Here is a 24,232-nt window from a genome sequence, read left to right on the forward strand (position 1 = left end):
AATATTAATAGGTCCCCTAATTCCCAGTGTTACCTGAGAAAAGACTTTGCCTACTTATTAGTCTTGAGAGAATCTTGGGTTCTAATGTTCAGAAAACAGGCAAAATTGCATTTAGCACCACAAAAGTCTTCTTGTTTCAGGTATTGGTGGAGAAATGAAACAAAAGAATTTTGAGGACTTACCGTACGTAGTGTAAATAATCCATATACAATAGTCCCAGAAGCTTGCGTTTTAATAATATCTATCGGCAGGGTTTCCTTTGCTCTGTTCATGATGTTGTTCGGAACCTCAATCTTTTGGTCAGGACCAGCTTCAGATACAGAAGAGGCTTCATTCACCTCTAGGAGATGGTCATATTCAAAATAATCTGATATGGTGATGATTCTCTTTCTGGTGAACATTCTCTTCAACTTGATGTTGAAAACCTTCATATGAAAGAACTGTTTCTCTGTAGCCACCGTAGCATGAAACATTTTTTTGGTCTCCTTTTCTGAGGACTCATATGCAAATGGATCTGCTGCACTCAGCACCATCACCACCATCGGGCCCTTTCGGAGATCAGGTTTTCTAGTTGTTGCCTGAGAGGTGGCCAGTGGTTTTGGGGTCTGTGTACAATAGCACAGGAGAACAAAGGAAAATTTTTGAGTGGGGAATAAAGAACCACTACCCAGTGACCTCAGTCATAACCTGGAGCCCAACAATATTTACAGATGTTTAGAGCTGTGGCCAGGATGGAGGCCGCTGAGCAAGGCAGCAGAGCATATCCTGAACTGGTGCCACAGCCAGAGGATGTCATAGAGGAGACTGCATTTGTGGAAAGCAGGAGAACATTTTGTGAAAGAATAATCCTTAAGAAGTAAAGCATAAGAGGAACACCAGAGCAGTGGATTCTGAGAGCTTTGCCATGAAGTACTTTTAAAGTAATTTAAGGAAAAAATAATAAATTGTAGTCTTAGGCTTACAAGGTTAGTGCATGAGAGCACAACTATAGACATATATTATTAAATAGCACTGAAAATGGAAGATGGTGCCCACTGCAAGCCACAGACATGAAGAGTTTTCAGTTATCACCAGTGTAGACTGGGAAATTTTGAGAGTGTATGTCATAGTTCCTATATCTAACATTCAGTACTGTTAGAGCAGGTGGGAACACACGTGGTCTGAAGCCTTCCTGATACCCTAATGTCAGAGGATTCAGGGTAGCGACGCTCTGGAGATGGCCGCTTCCACCATCACAGCAGTTCTCAATGTTGGGCTCTAGGAGGAGCTCCCTGTCAGAAACCTGGGATCAGGGTGATTTGTCTTTAACATCCTTTCTCCATAACATCCTGATCTCCTAAATTTGCAGCAGGACACTTTAAATGAAGGGAGGTGTTTTAGTCAATCAGAAGAATTGTGGGAGGCATGGGTGGGGCTCATCCACAATCCAGCAGGCTGTGGGATGCTCTGGCCTGGGATACCACACACAGTGATCACCTGTGGATGACTGGCCTTGATTGGATGTGTCTTCTCATGAACATGAGCAGTTCAGCCTAACACTGGAAAGCCCTTTCCCCAATGCAAGTTAATCAGTAACAGCAGACTCATACCTGAGAATATTAATAGCAACACTAATATGCAACCTTATAAGGAGTCATTTGAATACAGGGAAAACATGAGAATATTAATAGTAACAGAAATATGCAAACTTATAAGGAATACAGAGCATACATGAAAGGAATTGTACAGCTACTCAGAGAGAAAGAATGAGACAATATATTGTATGATACCATTTTCAGCATAATTGTATATGTACTTCCATAGGAGAAAATAAGAGGATATAGAAAACATTGTAGCATAATATGGATAGTGTAATATCTGGTAATTTAAATTTAAATATTTGCTGTTTGGTTTTCTGGTTGTCTGCATTTTGTAATTCTTTTCTGAAATAATCTTGTGTTAAAATAAAAATCTATTGTAAGAAAAAGAAATAGACCCTGTTTCAATTGTGGTTGTTGTTTTTGGTTCATCACTTGTGGCCCATTATAGACTATCCATTTGGGTGTGTGTCATAGAAATATAAGTCACTCATTTTTGGCATAAAGCTTATTGGAGTTTCAATTAGTTATTAGACGTCCCTGATATATGCATACAGGAAAGGCTGGACTGTCCAAGTGTGAGAAGGGGACAACTTCAGAAGTATTATCAGAAACGTGTAATTATAAATTGTAGTTCACTTCCTTTCATTTGTACATCTTGGTATATGGTGTTCTTTCAGCCTAGATTTTCCTAAACTCCTCAACTCCAGCTGTCTGTTCCATCACTTCTTTTTGTTTTTACAACCCTTGGGACTCACAATAGACACCATGTCTCTTTGGGTCAGATGATCCTTATTTGTTCTTTCATTAGCTGTTCTGACTCATGTCTTAGAAGTTAGTTTTCACTTTTTCATTGAGTAATGTATTTACTGAGAGCTTCCTATGAGGGAGACTCTGATCTAGGCTCTGGGATACACTGGTCCACAGACTGACAAAGTAGCCCTGATCTTGGAACTCAGAGCAAGCAGGAAAGATAAACATTTCTTAATTTCAATTGTCAAAATAGTAGCAAAGAAAGAAGGAAGTTTCTACCACAGAGAACATCATGAAGTTTTTACCAAGGTCACTGTGGTCTAAGTGACCATTTCCTGAGGACAAGAGATCAGTGTTTGGCATGTAGAGGGTGAGTAGGGTTGGCCAGGTAAGAGTCTTCCAGGTGAAAGTAACATGGCATGTGAAAATCCTGAAGTAGAAAGGAGCATGATGTTGGTCAAAAAAACTTGAAGAAATTAGTGAGCAAGGGAAGAGCTATGAAAGAGATGAGAGGAGTGGACAGTGACCCAACTGCTGTATCTCCCTGTACTGTTATGGGCCCTACACCACAGGGGACAACTCAGCACAGAAAACTTTCTGCACTGAGACATAATGTCAGGTTCATCAATATCCCTTTGGAAACAAAAGCTTAAAATGTAGTGAATTCTCAATATATACCTTTGATTAACTTGTTAATTATTGCTGCTATTTTAAAGTAGAAGCTGAAATCAGATTTCTGTGCTTTTAGTAGAAGAAATTGAGGCAGAAGGGACCAGGAAGAGCATACCTCAGGTGGGAAAGTGTTGGATGGAGCTGATGAGGTCTGGGGAGGTGGGAGACGGCCCATGCTTGTGGACGTGCCGGCTCCGGCAGGACACGGAGATTGAGTCTGCTCCTCCGACACCTTACTCCTTTTAGTCCCATCCTTTCTTTTGGCTGTGTTTTTTCTTTTCTGAAAGTAATTTGATTTTCCTGTTATTCCCAAATAAAGTAGAGCACATTTTCATTTCTGGGAAGTAGGCTTATTATACCTATCAATGTGTTTCATGGAAACTTGAGTGGGTTCTGTCCATCCCTGGCCAGTTGTAAGAGGTAGACATATATGGTTTCTTTAAACAAAGGAGGCAGAGAAAGTTATACAGATCATTTCATTTCTCTAATTACCTCTGTTCATGAATGTGCAGACTTGGAAGTATAAAAACTAGATTTTCATAAACTCAGGTAAAGTATTTTCCTATCTGATTCTCAAGTTAACACTCCTCTACTGGAGATGAAGATATATTTAGGAAATATATATGAATATGTATATTTACATTATGTTTACTAAAGTTTTTGGCAAGCTATCGTGCACAAAGAAGATCATCAATTATCAGGCATTTTGCTGAATCTTAAACCAGATGGCAAACTAATGGAGACATCACTATCTGATGTAGAGCTTGAGTGGAAGAGCTTAGCAGAGTTTCCTCTGTGGGATGTGACACCTATTTCTCTTCCTCAATCTTACCTGAGGTCCAGGAGTCACCTCTGCTCCTTCATGGGTGAGAACTTTGCTTGTGGAGGGGGCAGGTGTAGAAGGACCCTCTTCTTTCTGCTTGCTCTTTTTTGAGGGTGTTGTTCCTTTTTCTGGTGTGGATTTAACTTTTTTCACAACTATTGCAGGGAAAAAAGGACATATAAACCCAGAGCTCATGGTCTCAGAGAGCTGAAGCAGTTTCTATGTTAATCCCTCCCAGCTCCTGCTGGAGGCTCAGGTTTACTCCACTGCATCAGCCCATCCTGGCCTCAAGGTAACCGGCAGTACAGCACAGGTACAGGCACTGTCTCGTGCTCCTGTACACCACCCACCCCTGTGCACTGAGCACATCCTTCCTGTCCTCTGAACGCTATGTGATTAGTCAAGACCCTTCGCCATCCTGTTCTCCTATCATTTCCTTTTAAAAATTGAATGTGCTCATGATGCTGACAGTTTGGTCGTGTTCTGCAGATAACATATCCAAATTACAGAAACCAGTGAATGGAAATGTGGTACAGATTTGTGAGGGGAGATATGGCGATTTTGGACTTTGACTTTTTAAAATATGTATATGTATATATATATGTGTGTATTTTAAATTCAGTGACTTTACAACAGGAAAGTTTTTCACACTTCTTAGAGGTAGGATTATATTTAAGTACTACCTCTTTTTTGTTATAAGGGGTGATGATGGGTTAAATAGTCTCAATGAGACAGATACATTTTTGGTTAAATGTACATATTTCTAATATGCACTGCAAATTTTAAAATTTTATTTTGTCATTACCTGGTCTTTCTAATGTATTGGAAGTCTCAGTCTCTCATCAGCTCCCTCTCACTTTTGTTTTTTCACTGTATCCCAAATACACCCTCCAAAATACAACAATCTGCATTAGAATTGGAATGCTCTAAGTTATTAACTTGGCATGTGAAGTACCAACACTTCCAAGGCCGCAGTCACAAATTGTGACAGGGATGTATCCACTGTGTCCAAGGGGAGATTCTAGTCAAGGTTGAGAAGAGTTGGGGAGAGTGGCAGGGAGGTAGTTAGTGTTCCCTGTTCCCTGTTACCTTTTGACTTTTCTTCTTTAAGAGTTTTAACAACTCCTTGGAATGCTGGTATATCTTTGCAGAGTTGTATAAGTTTGTCCACACCGGCGTCACGAGGGAACCTTTTTACCAACAAGTTAGCAATCTGAACTTTGTCATATTCTTCTTGCATTTTTTCAGTCAGATTTAAAGCACCAGACAGTAAGAACTTAATCATCTTAAAATGATCAGCATTGATTTCATCTAATACTTTAAGCAGAATAATCCTCCCACGTTGATTTGCCATTTCTAAAGACATGGGTGAGCATAGAAGAGAAAAATGGCATAGAATGTTACACACGTATACAGACAACTTAAATGGCTGCTTATGCCTACCTGAGTGAGGATCCCATATGAAAGTGTTTTCCATGGATGTGTATGACAAAAAAGGACTTAATGACCAGATATGTCACTGTAGACATTGGGTCGTGAGTTGCCACATTAGGGATGTGTATGAAATTCATCCTGTTTAATGAGTGAGGATGGTTGAGGTGACTCAAGGTGCATGTAGTGAAAGGAGGTCTTGAAACATAGAATTGCTGGATTTTAGGATATGGGCTGTGCAGTGCCAGAGTTTCTGGTTCCTTATCCCATCCTTTGTTGGAGCTGGACCCCAACACCCAATTTCTGCCTATTGGTTACTGACTCTTCCCACTCCCATTGTGACTAAACTGGTTTCTATTTAAATGGTCTGCAGCCTCCTACTTTATAAGAATATTCTTCTGAGTTCCAAGCTGGGGTCTCAATCTGAGTCCCCTTGTCTCTTTCATAGTCAACTCTCATTGGCATCCTGTCTGCCTTGATCTGGGACTGTCTTCTGTGCCCTCCATGCCCTTAATACCATCACTTTGCTGAACATCTTCATGGTCCCTTGTATAGGGATACAGCATTTGTTGGCTGGAATTATTTCATTAGCTGTTCAATATTTTTTAGGCTTCATTTATCTAATTCGTTCTTTTCACAGTCAGTTGTCTCTCTATAAGCCACGTTTTTATCCCACTGAAATCCTTCAATACTTCCCCATGCTCATTTTGAAAAATTTTTACTCCTAAAATGTCTCAGAAGACCTTGAATATTTGCATCTTTTTTACTTCTGATACTTTTGTATTCTGTATATCCTATGTTTTGTAAATGTACAACACACCTTGTATTTTAATGCTTCATGAATTTGCTAATTCCTTTCTCAATGTCTGGAAAGCCAATATTACATTTCTTTCTCTGACTACCTCCCATACAACCTTTCAGTCTCACTGGAGTCTTTGTCTTCTAAAAGCTTCACCCAGAGTCCTAACATAGACCAGGTCCCACATAGACTGACCTGGAAGTATTTAGCACTTCCTTGACAATACTCAATGCATGGTATGGATTCCAATTTTCTTTTTAAATTAATGAATATTTTTAGTTTAAGAGCCATGTCTTTGTGCACCTTTTGTATAATTGGGATATTTTATAAATAATTCCTGGAGCTGTTATTTGCTTTCTTCTTGAGGAACATGAACATCCTCAGATTGCAAAGGCTCATTGAATGAAGAGACAATCCATACAAAGCCATATTAGAGTGAAACTGAAGAATATTAGATACGAAATGACTACTCTGGAAGCCTCCAGAAATGAAGAATAGATCACCCACAAAGATTCAAGTATCAGATTGAAACTGATTCTTAATAATAAAACTGCCAACAGTAGGACAATGAAGTAATTTTTATATAATGCTGATTCAAAATCTCTTATCTATTGCAAAACCACAAAAATTTAAAAATGGTAAGTTTTGATTTTTTTGTCACTATGAAAACACAATTTATTTGCAAACTAAAAAATGTGATGTGGCAGAAGGCTATATATAATATTTATTTCTTTCACTTAAATGTCAATGTTCATATGTTTTGTAAAATATTAGTGCTTTTGATTTTAGAATAATAAATCAAATACAATGCAGTTTCCAGTAATACAATATTTAGAGTATAAACATTAAATAGCATTTCTGAATGCTCCAAATTCTGAATTTCAAAAAAATGTATAATCACATAGGTATAGAAAAGGTGTTATCCACTTGTTTTGAGGAAAAAGTAATTTCGAAACTAGAATTTTAATCTACACAAAATGACATTCAAACATAAGAGCCTCAATAACTCTTCCTTGATACTGAAGGCCCAAGTATTTGTGCAAGAGAAAGACTAACATGAACACATACATCGGAAGTAATATTCAGCAAGAAAGCAATAAATAAAATTAATAAGTAATGCAGACCAAAAGATAAGCAAGTAGGAAAAACAAACTTGATTATGTGTGCTTATATCTTAAAAAGGAAGGCCCGATCAGAGAGAAGAGAAACAGAAAGTATACTAACATGGTGGAAAGAGGAAGGAAAAAGAATACAACAATTTACTAATGAATTTGTCTTAGAGGGTGAGATAGACGTATAAATTTAAAAAAAGCAAAACAAACAGAAGATTATAGAAGTGTCATAAATTGAATATAGCAGATAGATAATATCAGTATCTACTTAAAAAACCTAACCAGTTAGGTGAAAACTTTCATCACATTTGATTTAAGAAATCTACATATATGCTGTTAACAAACAATTACTTAAAGGTGAAGAAATTTTTTAAAAATCTTGCAAAGAGTAACTGAATGAAAGCCAGTTTATCTGTTAGTATAACACTAAATAGATTTTGAGACAAAAAGTAATTTCATATACCAAATAATGATAAAAGTTTCAATTCATAGGAAAATACATGTTTAAATTATGAATTTATCTAATAATGATAAATGTAAGATTGGCACAGAGCCGGTCTCCAGGAGACCCCTCCTCCACCCCCTCTAAATGCTTATCCTCCTTCCGCCCAACACCTGCCCGGCTCAACTGTGTGGGCGATATCCAGGAACAGCCCCGGACCTGGCAGTTCCACGCTCTGCCCTGAAACCGCAACGGAAAATCCCCGACTCTTCCCGCCAAAACTCTGCGCCAACAGACCCCATCCCCCAACTTTAAAAAAAACAAATATAAGCCTACTCAAAACTTCTGGGTGGCACGAATTCTCTGGCCCCTCTCTCAGGACCCATGAACCTCGCCCGGGAGCGCTCAAATAAAGCCTTGTTGCTTGCCCCTTTCCTCTTTGCTCGTCTTTCTCTGGCGCCAATCATCCAAAAACCTTACAATAAATATATATTATTTGTAATTATCTTATAGTCCTTCATGTCCCTATAATTAGTATTATATATTTCTTTCCATATCACACAGACAGGCACACACCCGTACACACATGTATATTTATATATGTGCATACATGTTTGTATACATGTACAGATGATTCAAATACATATAATATTCATTATATATATGTGTGTGTGAGTATATCTATTACATACTAAATATGAATTTGAGAGAATGACAAAGAATAACACAATTTTATGATAGGAAAACAGTAAGTATATCTCTCAATTACTAAATGAACAAGGTAAAAAAATAGTAAAGATATAAAAACGAGCAGCATGATCAATAAATTAACAAGATTTATCTAACATTTATATAGTTCAGAAATCAACGTTTAAAATCTCACATTCTATTCAAGCACACATGTAATAAATATTGTACCAAGGTATATAAAGTCTTTTAAAAATTCCAAAAGTTTGCAGTTGAAATCTTTTCCTAATTGACTCCTCCACCTTGCCAACAGACAAAAAAATAATTAACTTTCAAGAAGGCATAAAGTAATAAGAAATAGTAGAAATACTCCCTTGAACACCTGTGGTAGAATGGAGCTAAAGTAAGTTAAACATACTTATGAAAATATTAACTTACCACTTATTGGACTATCTGTGCTTGTGAAACAGAAATTTCCTACTCTGTTCATTGTTCTCATGTTTTGTAAAATTGGAATAATACCATAAGATACAGTTTTATGTCCAGATGTGATTTTTCCTTAATATTATTTCATGATACTGTTCATACCACTCTCTTGTCTTTTACCCAGGCCCCACTACAGCCACCGAGTTCCTGAGCACCTCCAGCAAAGAAAACCAAAGGCTTTTTCCACATTACAACTCATGTTAATAGACACTCCGAAAATTAATTTTAAAATCTGCAATGGTCAAACTGCATTTCCACTTTTTCAGGCTTCAGTTGTGATGGAATTAAAAACTACTCTCTTTCTAAGTAAATGAAGGGTTCGAATCAAGCAACTGTAGTTTTCATTTTCCTGAGTATAAGCCGACATCAGCCCTACTCCCCTCCCCCCATACCTGGAAGAACCAATACTGATTTTCTGTTTGTGATCTAGTGGATTTCAAGGAAGAACCCAGATCTTCTTTACAAATAATAGCCACAGAACTCACCTCACTGGAAATTTCTTCAACAGTAGCCTAGATCTGTTCAGAAATGCAGGAATCAATGCTTGTTTGGAATAGAGAGATAAATCAGTAAAGCTCTCAGAAACTGAGCTGCAGGATGTTACAATCTCAGGAAAAAAATGCTCTGGTTAGAGTCACTTAATAACTTGACTAGTGCTGGCTGTCTCATACTGTGCAATGGCTCCAGGCAGAGAGGAGTTGTGAAACAATGTTGAGACTCCTCCCATCAATGGTTTTAACTTTCGATTCTGATTTTCTTCGTCAGGGAAAATAACCAGCTTCCTTTCTGTAATTATCTTTACCAAAATAAAGAGAGGGCAAAGAAGGGAGTGCATGAGTAGAAATTACTTAGTGGGTACAACATATATTATTTGGGTGGTAAGTACAGTAAAAGCCCTGAATTCACCACTATGCAACATATTCATGTGAAAAAATTACACTTATAATTCATAAATTTGTACAATAAATATATTTTTTCTTTACAAATGTCAATAGCTGAAAGAATTTCAGACATTAGAACTTTCTTATGGAGCAGTCTCACACGTGGGTCATTAGAGACCTATATTCCCTTGAATGAGGCTCAAATGTAAGAGAAGCAAAATGAGCCATCCAGCCAGGTCTCCCTCCTTCCTTCACACTGCATGGAGAGGCAGGAGGAGATCTCGGTAGAATCATCTGTTGCTACTGGTACTTGGCTGCATCTCCTGGATGGGGGAATGTCTGCTATGTAGTCACTATTGATTTAAATACTACCTGAAACATTCACCCAGTTATTAGTTGACAAACCTGGGACTTGACAGATCAGAAGATCATTATGAACATGTAAATCCTTCCTCCAATATACATAAGAGAGTTTGACACTAGCTGTCCCCTTACCTATGACTAGGCTGCTTTACCTCAGTGATTAAATTCCTGATTGCTCTTGCTTTCTGCATTACTAATGGATAAAAACAAGTGGATAGTAGGTTCATATCATGAAAACATTGAAACTTGGAAATTTCTGGAAGTGCAGTGAGTTTCCGGCAGGTTAAGGAGAGTAGTAAACACTTGGATTAGCAGTGTTTTTTTCTTGTAAGGATATTGGGTGCCCTTCAGGGTACTGCAACTCCCAGACATCAAATAAAGGGCAGCAGCCAGCAGATGGTGTTGTGTTAACTCACCATCTGATCTGCAAACAGGATGTGGCCAGGACTGAAAAAAAGGGGCCCAACGACATCTGTAGGTGAGAAAACAGAATTTCTACTTTCCCCCCCCTTTTTGGCTTCTTAGTTGAGACACTCTTTTAAAAACAAGTCCAATTAACAAAAGAAAAACCTGCAGATGTGTATTAATGCCTGCCGTACTCATCACACAGAAGAGGCCTCAGCTCAAAAGTATTAACATTTCTCTCCCCAGGCAGTCACTGAGTGGCCTTGTTCAGATGGTATTCAACAAAGAGCCAGAAATCTATGCAGTGGCAAGACAAAGGAGAGAGCAATACCAATCTTTTAAAAGGTGGGAAAATGTGAGAAAACAGTAGAGTCTGTTCCCAGATTCCTTGGGTGCCTGGTGCTGCCTTCTTTGGGCCAATGAGCAAGTGCTGTCTCTAGTAAGGATGGCTTTATGTCCTGCCATCAGGACAGCAGAGGCTGAGGCAGAGTGTCCCTCTGCATTTTCAGTGTCTTTAACTTAAAAATGCTCAATGTTTTGGGGAGAAAATATTTTGGTTTCCTTCACAGGTAACACAGACAAATGATGTGAGGCTACAGATGAGCAGAATAAAGCTGATTGTCTCATTCCAAAGTGGGGTCATGGCAGAAGAGTTGAAGTCTTCATGTGAAACCTTATGAATACCTTTTCCAAAGCAGAGGTAAGTCAAGAAGAAGCAAGGAAGATCTGTGGAGCGATGGCCACAAGCATTTTTGGATATTCATAGTTTCCTTTCATAGACTTTACGTTGCTGTTAATAAGAGTGTCTTGAGCTGGTCTTAAGGTACTTGGTAGGCATGTTAGAGAGGACCCAATCCAGAGGTCAGAGGGTAGGGACACATGGCAGGAATGACCATGTTTCAGGACATTTTTCTGCCTCTTTACTTGTAATCCTTTAATGTGTGATAACGTCCTCAATTGGGACTTCAGCATACAACACACAAATTGCTATCACCAATAAAGACAATTCAGAAAAATGCTCTCTAATCCATATTGTCCAGATGAAATTTTAATAGATGGAGCAAAGAAATGCTAAAAAATGGGCATTTTTCCTGACTCTGAGGCAGTGGCCAATTATTCATTTGTGCCATCACACAGAAAGCTCACTAGTAGAACATACAAGAACATCTGACACGAGGAAAAATGTCTGGGTAAACCTGTGTGACTTTTTAACATCTGAAGTACTAATTCCCAGTGTCATTCAAGGTCTCTGGGAAAATTTCCCACCATAGTGATGTCCTATACAAGATATTGGCAAATTACTGTCTGTGGGACAATACTAACAAACCCACTATCTGCTTTTGTAAATCAAGTTTTATTGAAACACAGCTATATTTACTCATTTATGCATTCTCAGTATCTGTTCCATGGTGCATCTGTGGAGTTGACAAGCTGCAGGAGAGTTCATCTGGCTGCAGAGCCTGAAGATTTTACTATATGGCTCTTCATAGAAAACGTTTGTCACCCAGTACCCAGCCATCAGTCTAGCAGACAGCAGAAAGATTCTGAGGAGAAAGAAAAGCAAGAGCAGAAGAGCAATCACATCAAGAAACCACAGTCAGAGCTTTTAAGGTCCACTGTAGGCCCATGGATAAAGGCTTCTGGGAAGGTTCGTGGTCTCTGAGAAGAAAATGTAAATGGAGAGTGTTAAAGTCCTTTACCAACTGATTATCCCTAAGGCTAACAAGGAAACCAGCCTATTAGTATGGCAGCTTCAGTTAGCAAAATTGATTTACACATTTATAGAGTCATCAGCCACTTGCACCAGGAAATAGGTGTTTCCTTCTCAAGAAACAGGAAAGGGTGACTGCATTTTAAGTGTTAAACCAATCTTATTATCCCTGACATAAAACATACTTTTTCATGATGCTTTAACATTTATTTACATATTGATGTTTATTTTTAAAATATTTAAAAAATGTTTTCACATTTATTTTTGTGAGGCAATTGTCCTTTTTTCCTTTTTGTGTAATATCTTTATTTAATTTTTGCATGACAGTAAACCTGCATCTCTAAAAGAGTATGCTTAGGATTGTTAATATCTTCTCTTCAGATATTTGATAGAATTCATCAAGTGTTTATTCCCAAAGCTTTCATTATGGAATGATTTTTGGTTATGAATTCATTTTCTTTAATAGATACAGGCATATTCAGATGTTTTATTTTTTTATGAGACAGTTTTGGTAAGTTGTGCGTTACAAGAATTTCATCCATTATGTCTAAGTAACTGAATTTCCTGGCATAACATTGTTCACAATATTCTTTTATTATCCTTTTAATATATGTATTATCTGTAGTGTCATTTTTTTACATTCCTGGTATTGCTCACTTATATTATTTTTTTCTTGTTTTTCTTGATTAGTCTTGGTAGAATAAAAAATATTTTTTGTAGACTAAATTTTTTTTAGTAGACCAAATATTTTTAAAAATTAATCAGAGACTGAAATCATCAGGTGCAGGAAGCTCAGATAACATCAAGGAAGATAAATATAAAAGGATCATATCTGAGCATATTATATTCAAAGTGCAGTTAAAGAAGAGGGAAATCGTGTTAGAAGTCAGAGAAAAGGAAAACACTTTATTATACAAAAATGATTTCAAGAATTACTGTGGACTTCCTGTTGGAAGCATTCCAAGCAGGAAGAAGATGAAAGAGGGTGGGGTGAAATATTTAAAAGATTGAAAAAAAAGATATACCAACCTAGAATTCTGTAGCTAGAAGAATTACCACTGAAAAGTTAAGGAGAAATAAAGATGTTTCAGACACGCAAAAACTGTGAATTTGTTGTCAGGAGGCAAGCCCCGCAAGACACGTTAAATCTTTGGGGAAAAGAAAAATGATGTAGGTTAGAAATTTACATCTACATGGAGAAAAGAAGAGCATCAGAGAAGGCATATATGAAGATAAGATAAATTTCAAAAATTTTTCATATTATTAATTGATTTAAAAGATAACTATTTCATTAAAGTAATAATAGGAACAATGTATTCAATAATTAAAGCATATAGATAAATGATATGAGTGATACAAATGTCATACGGAAAGAGACGAAAGAATTGGGAATTATCAGTTAGAAGGTACCTGTATTATATGTGAAGCAATACGGTCTTATTTGAAGGTAGATTTAGATAACTTAACATATATTTTGGAAACATTCAGGCAACTACTAAAACATTTAATAAGAAGTATTGTTCATATGCTAAGAGAAGAAATAAAAAGAAATCATAAAATCGTCAGTTAAAACTATAAAAGGCAGAAAAAGAGGGGACAAAGAAACAAAGAACAAATGCAACAAATAGAATACAGTTACAAAAATGGTAGATATTAATTTAAACTATATCAATAACCATGGAAGAGCCCTGATTTGTAGTGTTTGCCAGTTGCAATAGTGTAAATATCACTACTTCTGTTGATTTTATGTCAAATGTTAAACAACCAGCTAGAAAAATTACTGAATATTTAACAATCAGTTCTTTCTAATTTCTAGCTGGGGAATGAGTGGGCTCCAGCACACCTCTGCTTTCAATTCATCCGCCTGCCTCCTGTGTCTCTTATCCATTTCTCAGGATAATTGCCAGAACATACATATGTGTGTGTATATATATAATATTCATATATATATATTTGCTATATCTGTGTGTATACATATATATGTATGTGTATATATGTGTGTGTGTATTTGCTAAAATGTTAGAGTGGTCAGGCATTCCTTTGCATAAAATCTTTCAATTATGTACTTATTTTTTATTAATACAAAGAAGCTTCCATTTCTTTTTATGACAAAAGGCAGCTTACTGTTTTTACCTTTCTGGCCTCGTTTTTCCTTTTCTATACCTTTCTACACAAACCAGAGTTTCAGTTGTTGCATTATTATTTATGTCATTTCTCCCTATTATTTGTTGGTAACATTTCTTCGATCAGCATTTTTAACGTCTTTACCTTAGTAAGAATAATGGTACCTACTGCATATTGATTTCTCATGATGCACTGGGACTGTGATAAGTAATGTATATGCATTATGTCCCTTGATTTTCAAATCAACCCTATGAGGAAAAGTTTCCTCTTTTTAAAGAAGACTATTATCTTAGTTTGGTCTACTATAACACATATAGGTTGGGGGGCTTAAATAACAGGCATGTCTCCTGGTTTTGGATGCTGGGGGGCCCAAGGTCAAGGTGCTGGCCAATTTAGTTTCTCATATGGGCCCTCTTTCTGGTTTGCAGACAGCCATATTCTTGCTGGGCCCTCACCTAGTGGACAGAGAGGACAGAAAGAGGGAAAGAGAGGGCTCTCTGATGCCTCTTCTTATAAAGGCACTAACTAATCCCATGATGAGGACTCTGACCTCTTAACCTAATCACATTCTGAAGGCCCTATTTCCAAATACCATTGCATTGGGGGTTAGGGCTCATCATATGAATTTGGGCAACACAATCCAGCGTATAGCAACCATTTAAGCTATTTTCCCAGTATTATCTGACTAGTGGGTGTTGGAGCCAGACTCAAACCAGTTCTATCTTATTCCATAGCCCATGCTGTTCACTGGTAAGCAAAATTACTTCCTGCCTTACTAATTTCTATAAATATTTTATTATTTAGAAAAGCATTATGTCCTTTTAAGCTTATATGACTGTCACATCCTCCATTAACTCTTAATGAAATTCTCCACTTACCATATTAGCACAAGGGCATTGTTTGGATTCACAGACTTCCTGCTGTGGCTGTGGCATTGTTTGGATTCACAAACTTCCTGCTGAACTTGTGTGGTGAACCCTTCATAATGCCCTGTTGGCAGTAGCTTTAGGCTTGCAGTGCTCTGGAGAGTGTCGTTTATACCATGGCAGCATTTTTCACTGTCAGGGCTCTCGCAGGGAACATGCTGACAGAAACTCAGAGATCAGGGTGGCTTGTATTTAATATCCTTTCTCTATAACATCCTGGTCTCCTTGAATTGCATCAGAGCACTTTAAATGAAGGGGAGATTATTTAATCTATAAGAAAAAGTGCTGAAGGCATGGGTAAGGCTCATCCACAAACCATCAGGTCCTGGGGTGCTCTGGCCTGGGGTGCTATACACAGTGATCACCTGTGGGCGGTTAGACTTCATTTGATTTGACTTCTTAGCAAGGTGACCAGTTCAGCCCTACACAGGACAGTCCTTTCTCCAGTTCATGCTAATCAGTTAACTACCTACCATGTAATGATTATTTAGGAAAAAACCAAAAGCGAAAACAGCTTTTAAACACTTGTGAAACAGGGGCAAGGGTCAAAAGTCCAGACTTTCTGGGCCTGTTAAAGGTGCCTCCAGCACTTCACCTCCACTCCCACAGCTGGGCAGCCATACACAGACCCTCCGGGCTTCTTGTTTCAGAAGCTCCACTCCTCTCCCTTCTCTGCCTTTGCTGTGGGCCCCCCTCCCTCAAATCTATACAACAAAGGCAGCACAATCTTTAATACATGTTTAGCTCTGTAAATGGAGACATAATACTCTATTTAGAAGTTCAGAAATTTCCCCCGTCCAGTCTGGGGGAGGAAACAATACCCAATACAGCACTGATGGTTTTACTTTCTTGTCCACTCAAACACATGCTCATACTCATTAAGTGCATTTATTAGGTGTGTTGAAAGTTCTGCCATGTAGTAGCACAAAAGTTCCTTATAAAAAAGAAGTTGCAAAATTATTTTAAAAAATTCTGTAGCAGTTCAGTTAACTCAATTAGTTATTACACTGCACCTGATGCAGGCATACAGCGAAGGCTGGCCACAAAACAGGTGTCACCTCCTTGACTGATGATCCTTATTTTTCCTGTCCTTAGCTGTGCTGATTCATATCTTAGGGCTCAGTTTTCATTGAGTAGATGTATACACTGGGAGCTTCCTATGAGGCAGACACTGAACTAGACTCTGGAATACACTGGTTCAAAGACTGACAAAGTAGGCCTAATCTTGGAACTCAGAAGAAGATGGGGAAGATAAACATTGATTAACTAAACTTGCCCTAAGTTGCTGGAAAAATAAACAAAGAAAGAAAGAAATGAAAGAAAGAAATTTCTACCAAAAAGAGCTCCATGAAAATTTTGCCTGGGTAAGTGGTGTCTATGTGAAGATTCCCTGAGGTCATGATATCAGTATTGGATCCAGAGGCTTGATAGGTTTGGTCAGGTAAGAGTTTTTCAGATAAAGGAAACATAGTATGTCAAAATTATGAGGAAGAAAGGAGTATGGTGTGCTGGAAGAGATTACTGAGCAAAGGGAAGAGGTGTTAAAGAAATGAGAGCAGTAGACAGTGAACTCACTGCGTATACACCTGTACCCTTATGGACGGTACATCTCTCTCTTCCCCACCCGGATCAACACAAGACAAAAAACTTTATGTCCTCAGAAATAATGTCAACATCATCAAGTGTCCTGGTGGAAGCAAAAAATTAAAATGTAGTGAATTCTCAATCTAGGTATTTGATTGTTAGTATTATTTTTAAATTATGGATAAAATTGTATGTATTTGTTATGTACAACATTATGTTTTGAAGTCTATATTCATTGTGGAATGATTGAATCTAGCTAATTAACATTTTTCTTGGAAACCAAAGGGAGGGCTGCTAACCTTGGCTAGTTGTAACATAGGCATAGGTGGTTTCATTTAAAAAAATGGAGAAGAGAAAGTTATGTGTATCTTTCCTCTAATTACCCAAGTGGTGAGAGGTGACTGCCTTAGCATTGGGAAAAGTCAGTTTTTGTAAACTTGATTATGTGTGTGCTGGGTTTGAATGTGTCCCCCAAAGTCCCTATATTGGAAACATAATCCTCAAATTTGTATGCTGATGATATTTTGAGGTTGGGCCTTTTGTCTTTCATCATGTCACAAATCTTAATTGTATCATATTTATCTTGTATTTTTCCAGTCAGTTTTGAACTGTAGGCCAGTAAGGACATAATTATTCAAAAATTACAATCATTGACAGCTTCTAATCCTTTCAGCAGAACAATTGTCTTATATTCATTCACCATCTCTCAAGTTGTAGATGAGCCTACAAAAATATGGCACACAGTGTTACACACATATACAGACAATTAAGAAACAAGATGTGCCTATGTGAGTGAAAGGCCCATATGAAAATGTTGTACATTGAAGTGTGTGCCAAAGAGAAACTTTTTTTTTTATTTCATCTTATTATGGGGGATACAGAATTTCAGGTTACATACGTTGCCCATGTACCGCCTATCCCCCCAAGTCAAAGCTCTAGGCGTGTCTGTTCCCCAGACAGTGCACATTGCACTCATCATGTAGGTATATACCCATCCCCTCCTCGCACCCCCCCCCCCGAGTCAGCACCTTCAAGCCTGACCATTCCCCAAATGGTGCACAATGCACTCATCATGTAGGCATACACCCATCCCCTCCCCCCACCCCCCACCTCAGCCTGATATCCGATTGGTATCGTTCCCAGATGAGAATTTAGGTGATGATCAGGGAAACCAATTTTCTGGTGAGTACATGTGATGCTTGTTTTTCCATTCTTGGGATACTTCACTTAATAGAATAGGCTCCAACTCTCTCCAGGAGAACCATAGAGATGTCGTATCTCTGTTATTTCTTATAGCTGAGTAATATTCCATGGTATACATATACCACAGTCTACTAATCCATTCATGTATTGATGGGCATTTGGGTTGTTTCCACATCTTTGCAATTGTGAATTGTGCTGCTATAAACATTCGGGTACATGTGTCTTTGTTATAGAATGACTTTTTTTCCTTTGGGTATATGCCCAATAATGGGATTGCTGGATCAAATGGTAGGTCTACTTGAATCTGTTTAAGATATCTCCATAATGCTTTCCACAGGTGTTGCACTAGTTTGCAGTCCCACCAGCAGTGTATGAGTGTTCCTGTCTCTCCATATCCACGCCAACATGTGTTGTTTTAGGACTTTTTGATAAAGGCCATTCTCACTGGAGTTAAGTGATATCTCATTGTGGTTTTGATTTGCATTTCCCTAATGATTAGGGATGTTGAGCATTTTTTCATATGTTTGTTAGCCATTCTTATATCTTCTGTTGAGAAATTTCTATTCATGTCATTTGCCCACTTTTTGATAGGGTTGTTTGATTTTTTTCTTGCTGATTTTCCTGAGTTCTAAATAGATTCTTATTATCAGTCCTTTATCTGATGTGTACTATGCAAAAATTTTTTCCCATTCTGTAGGTGGTCTGTTTATTCTCGTGACTGTTTCTTTGGCTGTGCAGAAACTTTTTAATTTAATCACGTCCCATTCATTTATTTTTGTTGTTGCTGTGATTGCCTTAGGGGTCTTCTTCATAAATTCTTTGCCTAGGCCAATGTCTGTAAGAGTCCTACATTTTCTTCTAGAATTCTAATTGTTTCACACCTAAGGTTTAAGTCTGTTATCCACTGTGATTTGATTTTTGTGAGAGGTGAAAGCTGTTGGTCCTGTTTCAGTCTTCTACATGTGGCTAACCAATTCTCCCAGCACCATTTAGTGAATAGGGATTCTTGTCCCCAGAGTATGTTCTTGCCTGCTTTGTCAAAAATTAGGTGTCTATATAAGGATGGTTTTATATTTGGATTTTCTGTTGTGTTCCACTGGTCTGTGTCCCTGCACTTGTGCCAGTACCAGGCTGTTTTAAGAACCACAGCCTTGTAGTATAGTTTGAAGTCTGGCAAATTAATACCTCCCATTTTGTTTTTATTGCTTAAAATTGCTTTTGCTATACGGGGTCTTCTCTGATTCCATACAAAGTGTATAATTATTTTCTCTACATCTGTGAAGAATGATGTTGGTAGTTTAATAGGGATTGCATTGAATCTGTAAATCACTTTGGGTAGTACAGACATTTTAACAATGTTGATTCTTCCGATCCACGAGCATGGTATAGTTTTCCACCTATTTGCAAGTTCTGCTATTTCTTTTCTCAGTGTTTCATAGTTTTCCTTATAGAGGTCCTTTACCTCCTTAGGTATATTCCTAGATATTTTATTTTCTTTGTTGCTATTTTGAAGGATATTGAGTCTTTAATTTGGTTTTCTGATTGACTGTTATTGGCATATATAAATGCCTCTGATTTGTGTGTATTGATTTTGCAACCTGAGTCTTTGCTGTATTCGTTAATCAATTCCAGGAGTCTCATGGTTGAATCCTGGGGGTTTTCCAGATATAACATCATATCATCAGCAAAAAGTGAGAGTTTGATCTCTTCTTTCCCTATTTGGATTCCCTTGATTCTGCTCTCTTGCCTGATAGCTCTCAAAGGACTTCCAATACTATGTTGAAAAGCAATGGGGACAGTGGGCAGCCCTGTCTGGTTCCAGTTCGAAGTGGGAATGCTTTCAGTTTTTCCCCATTCAGAATGATGTTGGCTGTGGGTTTGTCATATATGGCTTGTATCATTTTTAGGTAGGTTCCATCTATGCCTATTTTGTTAAGCGTTCTTATCATAAAAGGGTGTTGAATTTTGTCAAATGCTTTTTCTGCATCTATTGAGAGGATCATATGGTTTTTGTTTTTGCTTCTATTTATGTGGTAAATTACATTTATAGATTTATGTATGTTGAACCACCCCTGCATCTCTGGGATGAAGCCCACTTGGTCGTGGTGGAATAATTTTTTGATAAGCACTTGGATTTGATTTGCTAGTATTCTATTGAGAATTTTTGCATCTATATTCATGAGAGAAATTGGTCTGTAGTTCTCTATTTTTGTTGCGTCCTTTCCTGGTTTTGGTATCAATGTTATATTGGCTTGGTAGAACATGTTGGGGAGAATTCCATCCTTCTGAATATTGGGGAATAGTTTATGTAGGATGGGCACCAGTTCTTCTTTGTATGTATGGTAAAATTCGGGTGTGAACCCATCTGGACCGGGGCTTTTCTTTTTGGGAAGGTTTTCTATTGCTGTTTCAATTTCACTTCTTGATATTGGTCTGTTCAGGTACTTTATTTCTTCCTGGTTAAGCCTGGGAAGGGTATGTGTTTCTAAAAATTTGTCGATTTCCTCCACATTCTCCAGTTTGTGTGCAAAAAGATTCTTGTAGAATTTGTACATGATATCATGTATCTCTGTGGCATCGGTTGTGATTTCTCCTTTAATGTTCCTAGTGGGGGTTATTAGAGATTTTTCTTTTGTCCTCTTGGTTAATCTAGCCAGAGGTGTGTCTATTTTGTTTATCTTTTCAAAGAACCAACTTTTTGTTTTATTAATTTCCCTTATAGTTTCTTTTTTGTCCTTTTCATTTAATTCTGATTTGATCTTAGTAATTTCTCTCCTTCTGCTGGGTTTGGGGTCATTGTGTTCTTCTTTCTCCAGCTCTTTGAGTCTATTCATTAGGTTGTCTATTTGCAAGTTTTCTGTCTTTCTGATATAGGCATTTATGGATATGAATTTTCCTCTCAGGACTGCTTTAGCTGTGTCCCATAGATTTTGATAAGTTGTGTCTCCTTTGTTGTTTAGTTCAAAGAATCTTTTGATTTCCATCTTGATTTCTTCCTTTATAGAATAATTGTTCAGGAGAAAGTTTTTTAGCTTCCATGACTTTGAGTAGGAATGAGAATATCTGTTAGGGTTCATTATTACTTTTATTCTGCTGTGATCTGAGAAGATGCATGGTATAATTTCTATTTTTTTAAATTTTTTAAGACATGTTTTATGACCTAGGATATGGTCAATCTTAGAAAATGTCCCATGAGCTAATGAGAAGAATGTATATTCTGTGGACTTTGGGTAGACTGTCCTGTAGATGTCAGTCAGGCCCATGTGTTCTAGCATTCTATTTAAGTCCATTATTTCTTTGTTTATTTTCTGTTTGGAGGATCTGTCCTGTACTTTCAGTGGGATGTTAAAGTCTCCAGCTATTACAGTATTGTTATCTATCATTTGGTTCAGATCAAGTAAGGTTTGCTTTATGAATCTGGGTGCACCTAAGTTGGTTGCATATATATTAAGTATAGTTATGTCTTCTTGTTGAGTTGTGCCTTTCACCGGTGTATAGTAACCATCTTTGTCTTTTATTACTTTTGTTGGTTTAAAAACTAAGTTATTGGTAATGAAGATTGCCACACCAGTTTTCTTTTGGCTACTGTTTGCTTGAAATATCAATTTCCATCCTTTTATTTTCAGTCTAAATGCATCTTTGCAGGTTAGGTGAGTTTCTTGAAGGCAGCAGACACTTGGTTTGTGTTTTTTTATCCATTGGGTCAGTCTATATCTCTTGAGTGGGGAATTTAAGCCATTCACATTTATTGAGAGAACTGATAATTGGGACAGATTTCTGTTCATCTTGTTGGGTAGAACTACATTGCTATGTTTTCTCTCTTGAGCCATTGTGGTATCTGGGATTTTATCTTTAGATCTTGAGTAGTTTTACATTCGTGGGTCTTTCTTGTGTTGATCCATGTGTAACTCTCTTTTGAGTACTTCTTGGAGGGCTGGTCTTGTCTTGGTGAATTCCCTCAGTCCTTGTTTATCTGAGAATGTCTTAGTTTCTCCTTCATATAGAAAACTTAGTTTAGCTGGTTACAAGATTCTAGGCTGGGCATTATTCTTTTTCAGAAGAGTGAGAATGGGGCCCCAACCTCTTCTTGCTTGTAAGGTTTCAGTTGAGAAATATGGCGTAATTCTAATGGGCTTTCCTTTGTATGTTACTTATTTCTTTCTCCTTACAGCTCAAAGAAGGGACTCTTTAGTGGATATTTTGGTCAGCCTGATGACTATGTGGCGTGGTGTTTTCCTATTTGCTATGAATCTCCCAGGGGTCCTTTGAGCTTCTTGAATCTGTATGTGTAGAGTTTTAGCAAGGCCTGGAAAATTTTCCTCAATTATGTCTTCAAATAGCTTATCCAACCCTTGCTTATTATTTTCTTCACCCTCAGGAATGTCAATAACTCTCACGTTAGACTTCTTCACATAATCCCACATTTCTTGTAGACTCTAATCATTTCTCTTATTTCTTTGTTCTATTTCTGTGACTGACTTACTTAGTTGGAAAGAGTTATCTTCAATCTCTGAGATTCTTTCCTCTGTTTGATCTACCTTGCTCTTGAGACTTTCCACTGTGTTTTGTAGCTCTCTGAATAAATTCTTCATTTCTAGGAGTTCAGTTTGGTTTTTCTTCAATATTTCAATTTCTTTAGTGAATTTTTCTTCCAAATCCTGTATTTTTTTTGTGTGTGTGTGGTTTCTTTGTGTTGGTTATCCATTTTTTCTTGTATATTATTCAGCTTGTTTATAATCCATAGTTGGAAGTCTTCCTGTAACATGTTTGTATTTTGAATCTGGTTTGTGTCAATTGGTTGAGAGGTGGTATTTTTGTTTGGGGGTGAGATTTCCATTTGATTCTTTGTGCTCCCCATGTTTTTTCGCTGAGCCCTTCCAGTCTGGATCTATCGCTAGATCTTTTCTTACAGCTTTAGTCTGGTTAGCAGCACACTTTGTACTCTGTTCTTAGGCTGTGAAGCAATCTAGGTATGTTGCTTCCTTTGTCAAGAGGGGGAGACTGTTGTGTATTGTTTAGAGTTTTTTTCTACCTCAGTTGGGGGGCTGCTTCTGGTGGGTCCAGCCCCAGAGGATTGGAATGACCTAAGACCATTTTGGTGAGTTAAGTCACTGTGTTGTGGACTTTCAGTTAGCAGGCTGGATCCACACTAGTTGCAGGCAGAAAGTCTCTGTGGGTTTTTTTTTTCTTTGATTCTTCCTCTATAGGGGTGGTTTCTGTCTCTTTCCACAGGAAAGACACTGGCTATGGGGAGTGGGCAGTGCCCTCGCTCGCTTAGCGCCCCACCTGCTGCAGCTCCCACGGGCAAAAGTCTGCCCTGGCCCAACGTCCCCAAGGACCAGGCTCCACACTCTCGCATCTGGAGAAGTACTCAGTGTTCACACAAGGGCAGGGCTCCTATAGAGGGTCCACGGACTAGGGGAGGGAGCCGCCCAGGGAGCCACACAGCACCCTATGGCTCCGCAGCGGCTAGGCTGTGGACCCCAAGATGGCGACTGCATGCCCGCAGGTCGCCAGCACTGGGGGTGAATGTTCAGGGTCTGGCAGTCACCAGAGCCAGGGGCCTGGCGAGCTCAGAAGCCTACAGTAGCTCCCCAGCTAGAGGGCCACTAAAAAGAAATTTAAAAAAAAATTTCTGTAATTCAGCAACCCCTTGCTGCTTTTTGCCTTAGCGCAGCTCTGCCCATCCCCCCACTAATTGCCCTCTCACGGAGATCCCCTAGAGTCTAAGCTGTATCCCGTTGATGTCTTCTGTCCACAGAGTACATGCAAAGCCTGAGCTCTTGGCATGGGTTCATGGACTAGGGGAGCGAGCAGCCCAAGGATCCGCCCGGCACCTTATGGCTCTTCTGCTGCTAGCTTGTGGATCCCAAGATGGTGACCGCGTGCCCACAGATCCCTGGTGTTGGGAGTGAATGTTCAGAGTCTGGCAGGCACCAGAGCCGTGGGCCTGGCGAGCTCAGAAACCCACAGTAGCTCCCCGGCCAGGGGGCCCCTGAATGAAAAAAGATCTGTAATTCCGGGACCCTGCGCTAACCCTTGAAGTAGTGCAGCTCCGCCTCTTCCCACCAATTGCCATCTCAGCAGAGATCCCCCAGAGTCCAAACTATTTCCCCTTGATGTCTCCTGTCCACACAGTTTATGCAAAGTCCGAGCTCTTGGCATGGGTTCACGGACTAGGGGAGGGAGCCTCCCAGGGAGCCGCATGGCACCCTGTGGCTCTGCAGTGGCTAGGCTGTGGACCCCAAGATGG

The 24,232-nt window shown here is 38.5% G+C and overlaps 1 protein-coding gene across 5 annotated transcripts in view; it reads right to left on the minus strand.

The window, feature by feature from the left end:
- The window catches only part of LOC138390764 (pyrin and HIN domain-containing protein 1-like), a 28,330-nt gene extending 18,895 nt beyond the window's left edge, over nt 1-9,435 (minus strand). For 4 of the 5 annotated variants that reach the window (XR_011234580.1, XM_069480373.1, XM_069480376.1 and 1 more), the window contains exons 1-4: nt 4,915-5,191; nt 3,835-3,980; nt 3,118-3,282; nt 183-605 (exon numbers count right to left, since the gene is read on the minus strand). Coding sequence is in view for 4 of the 5 variants with exons in the window: in XM_069480373.1 (XP_069336474.1) it covers nt 183-605; nt 3,118-3,282; nt 3,835-3,980; nt 4,915-5,191 (1,011 nt within the window). In the remaining variant the exon portion in view is untranslated. Of the gene's footprint in view, nt 1-182; nt 606-3,117; nt 3,283-3,834; nt 3,981-4,914; nt 5,192-9,267 lie in introns of those variants that run through there. The other variant, XM_069480375.1, reaches the window with a different exon arrangement.
- Nucleotides 9,436-24,232: the final 14,797 nt, after the last annotated feature.

This window comes from Eulemur rufifrons, chromosome 8, assembly GCF_041146395.1.
Source record: "Eulemur rufifrons isolate Redbay chromosome 8, OSU_ERuf_1, whole genome shotgun sequence".
Lineage (NCBI taxonomy): Eukaryota > Metazoa > Chordata > Mammalia > Primates > Lemuridae > Eulemur > Eulemur rufifrons.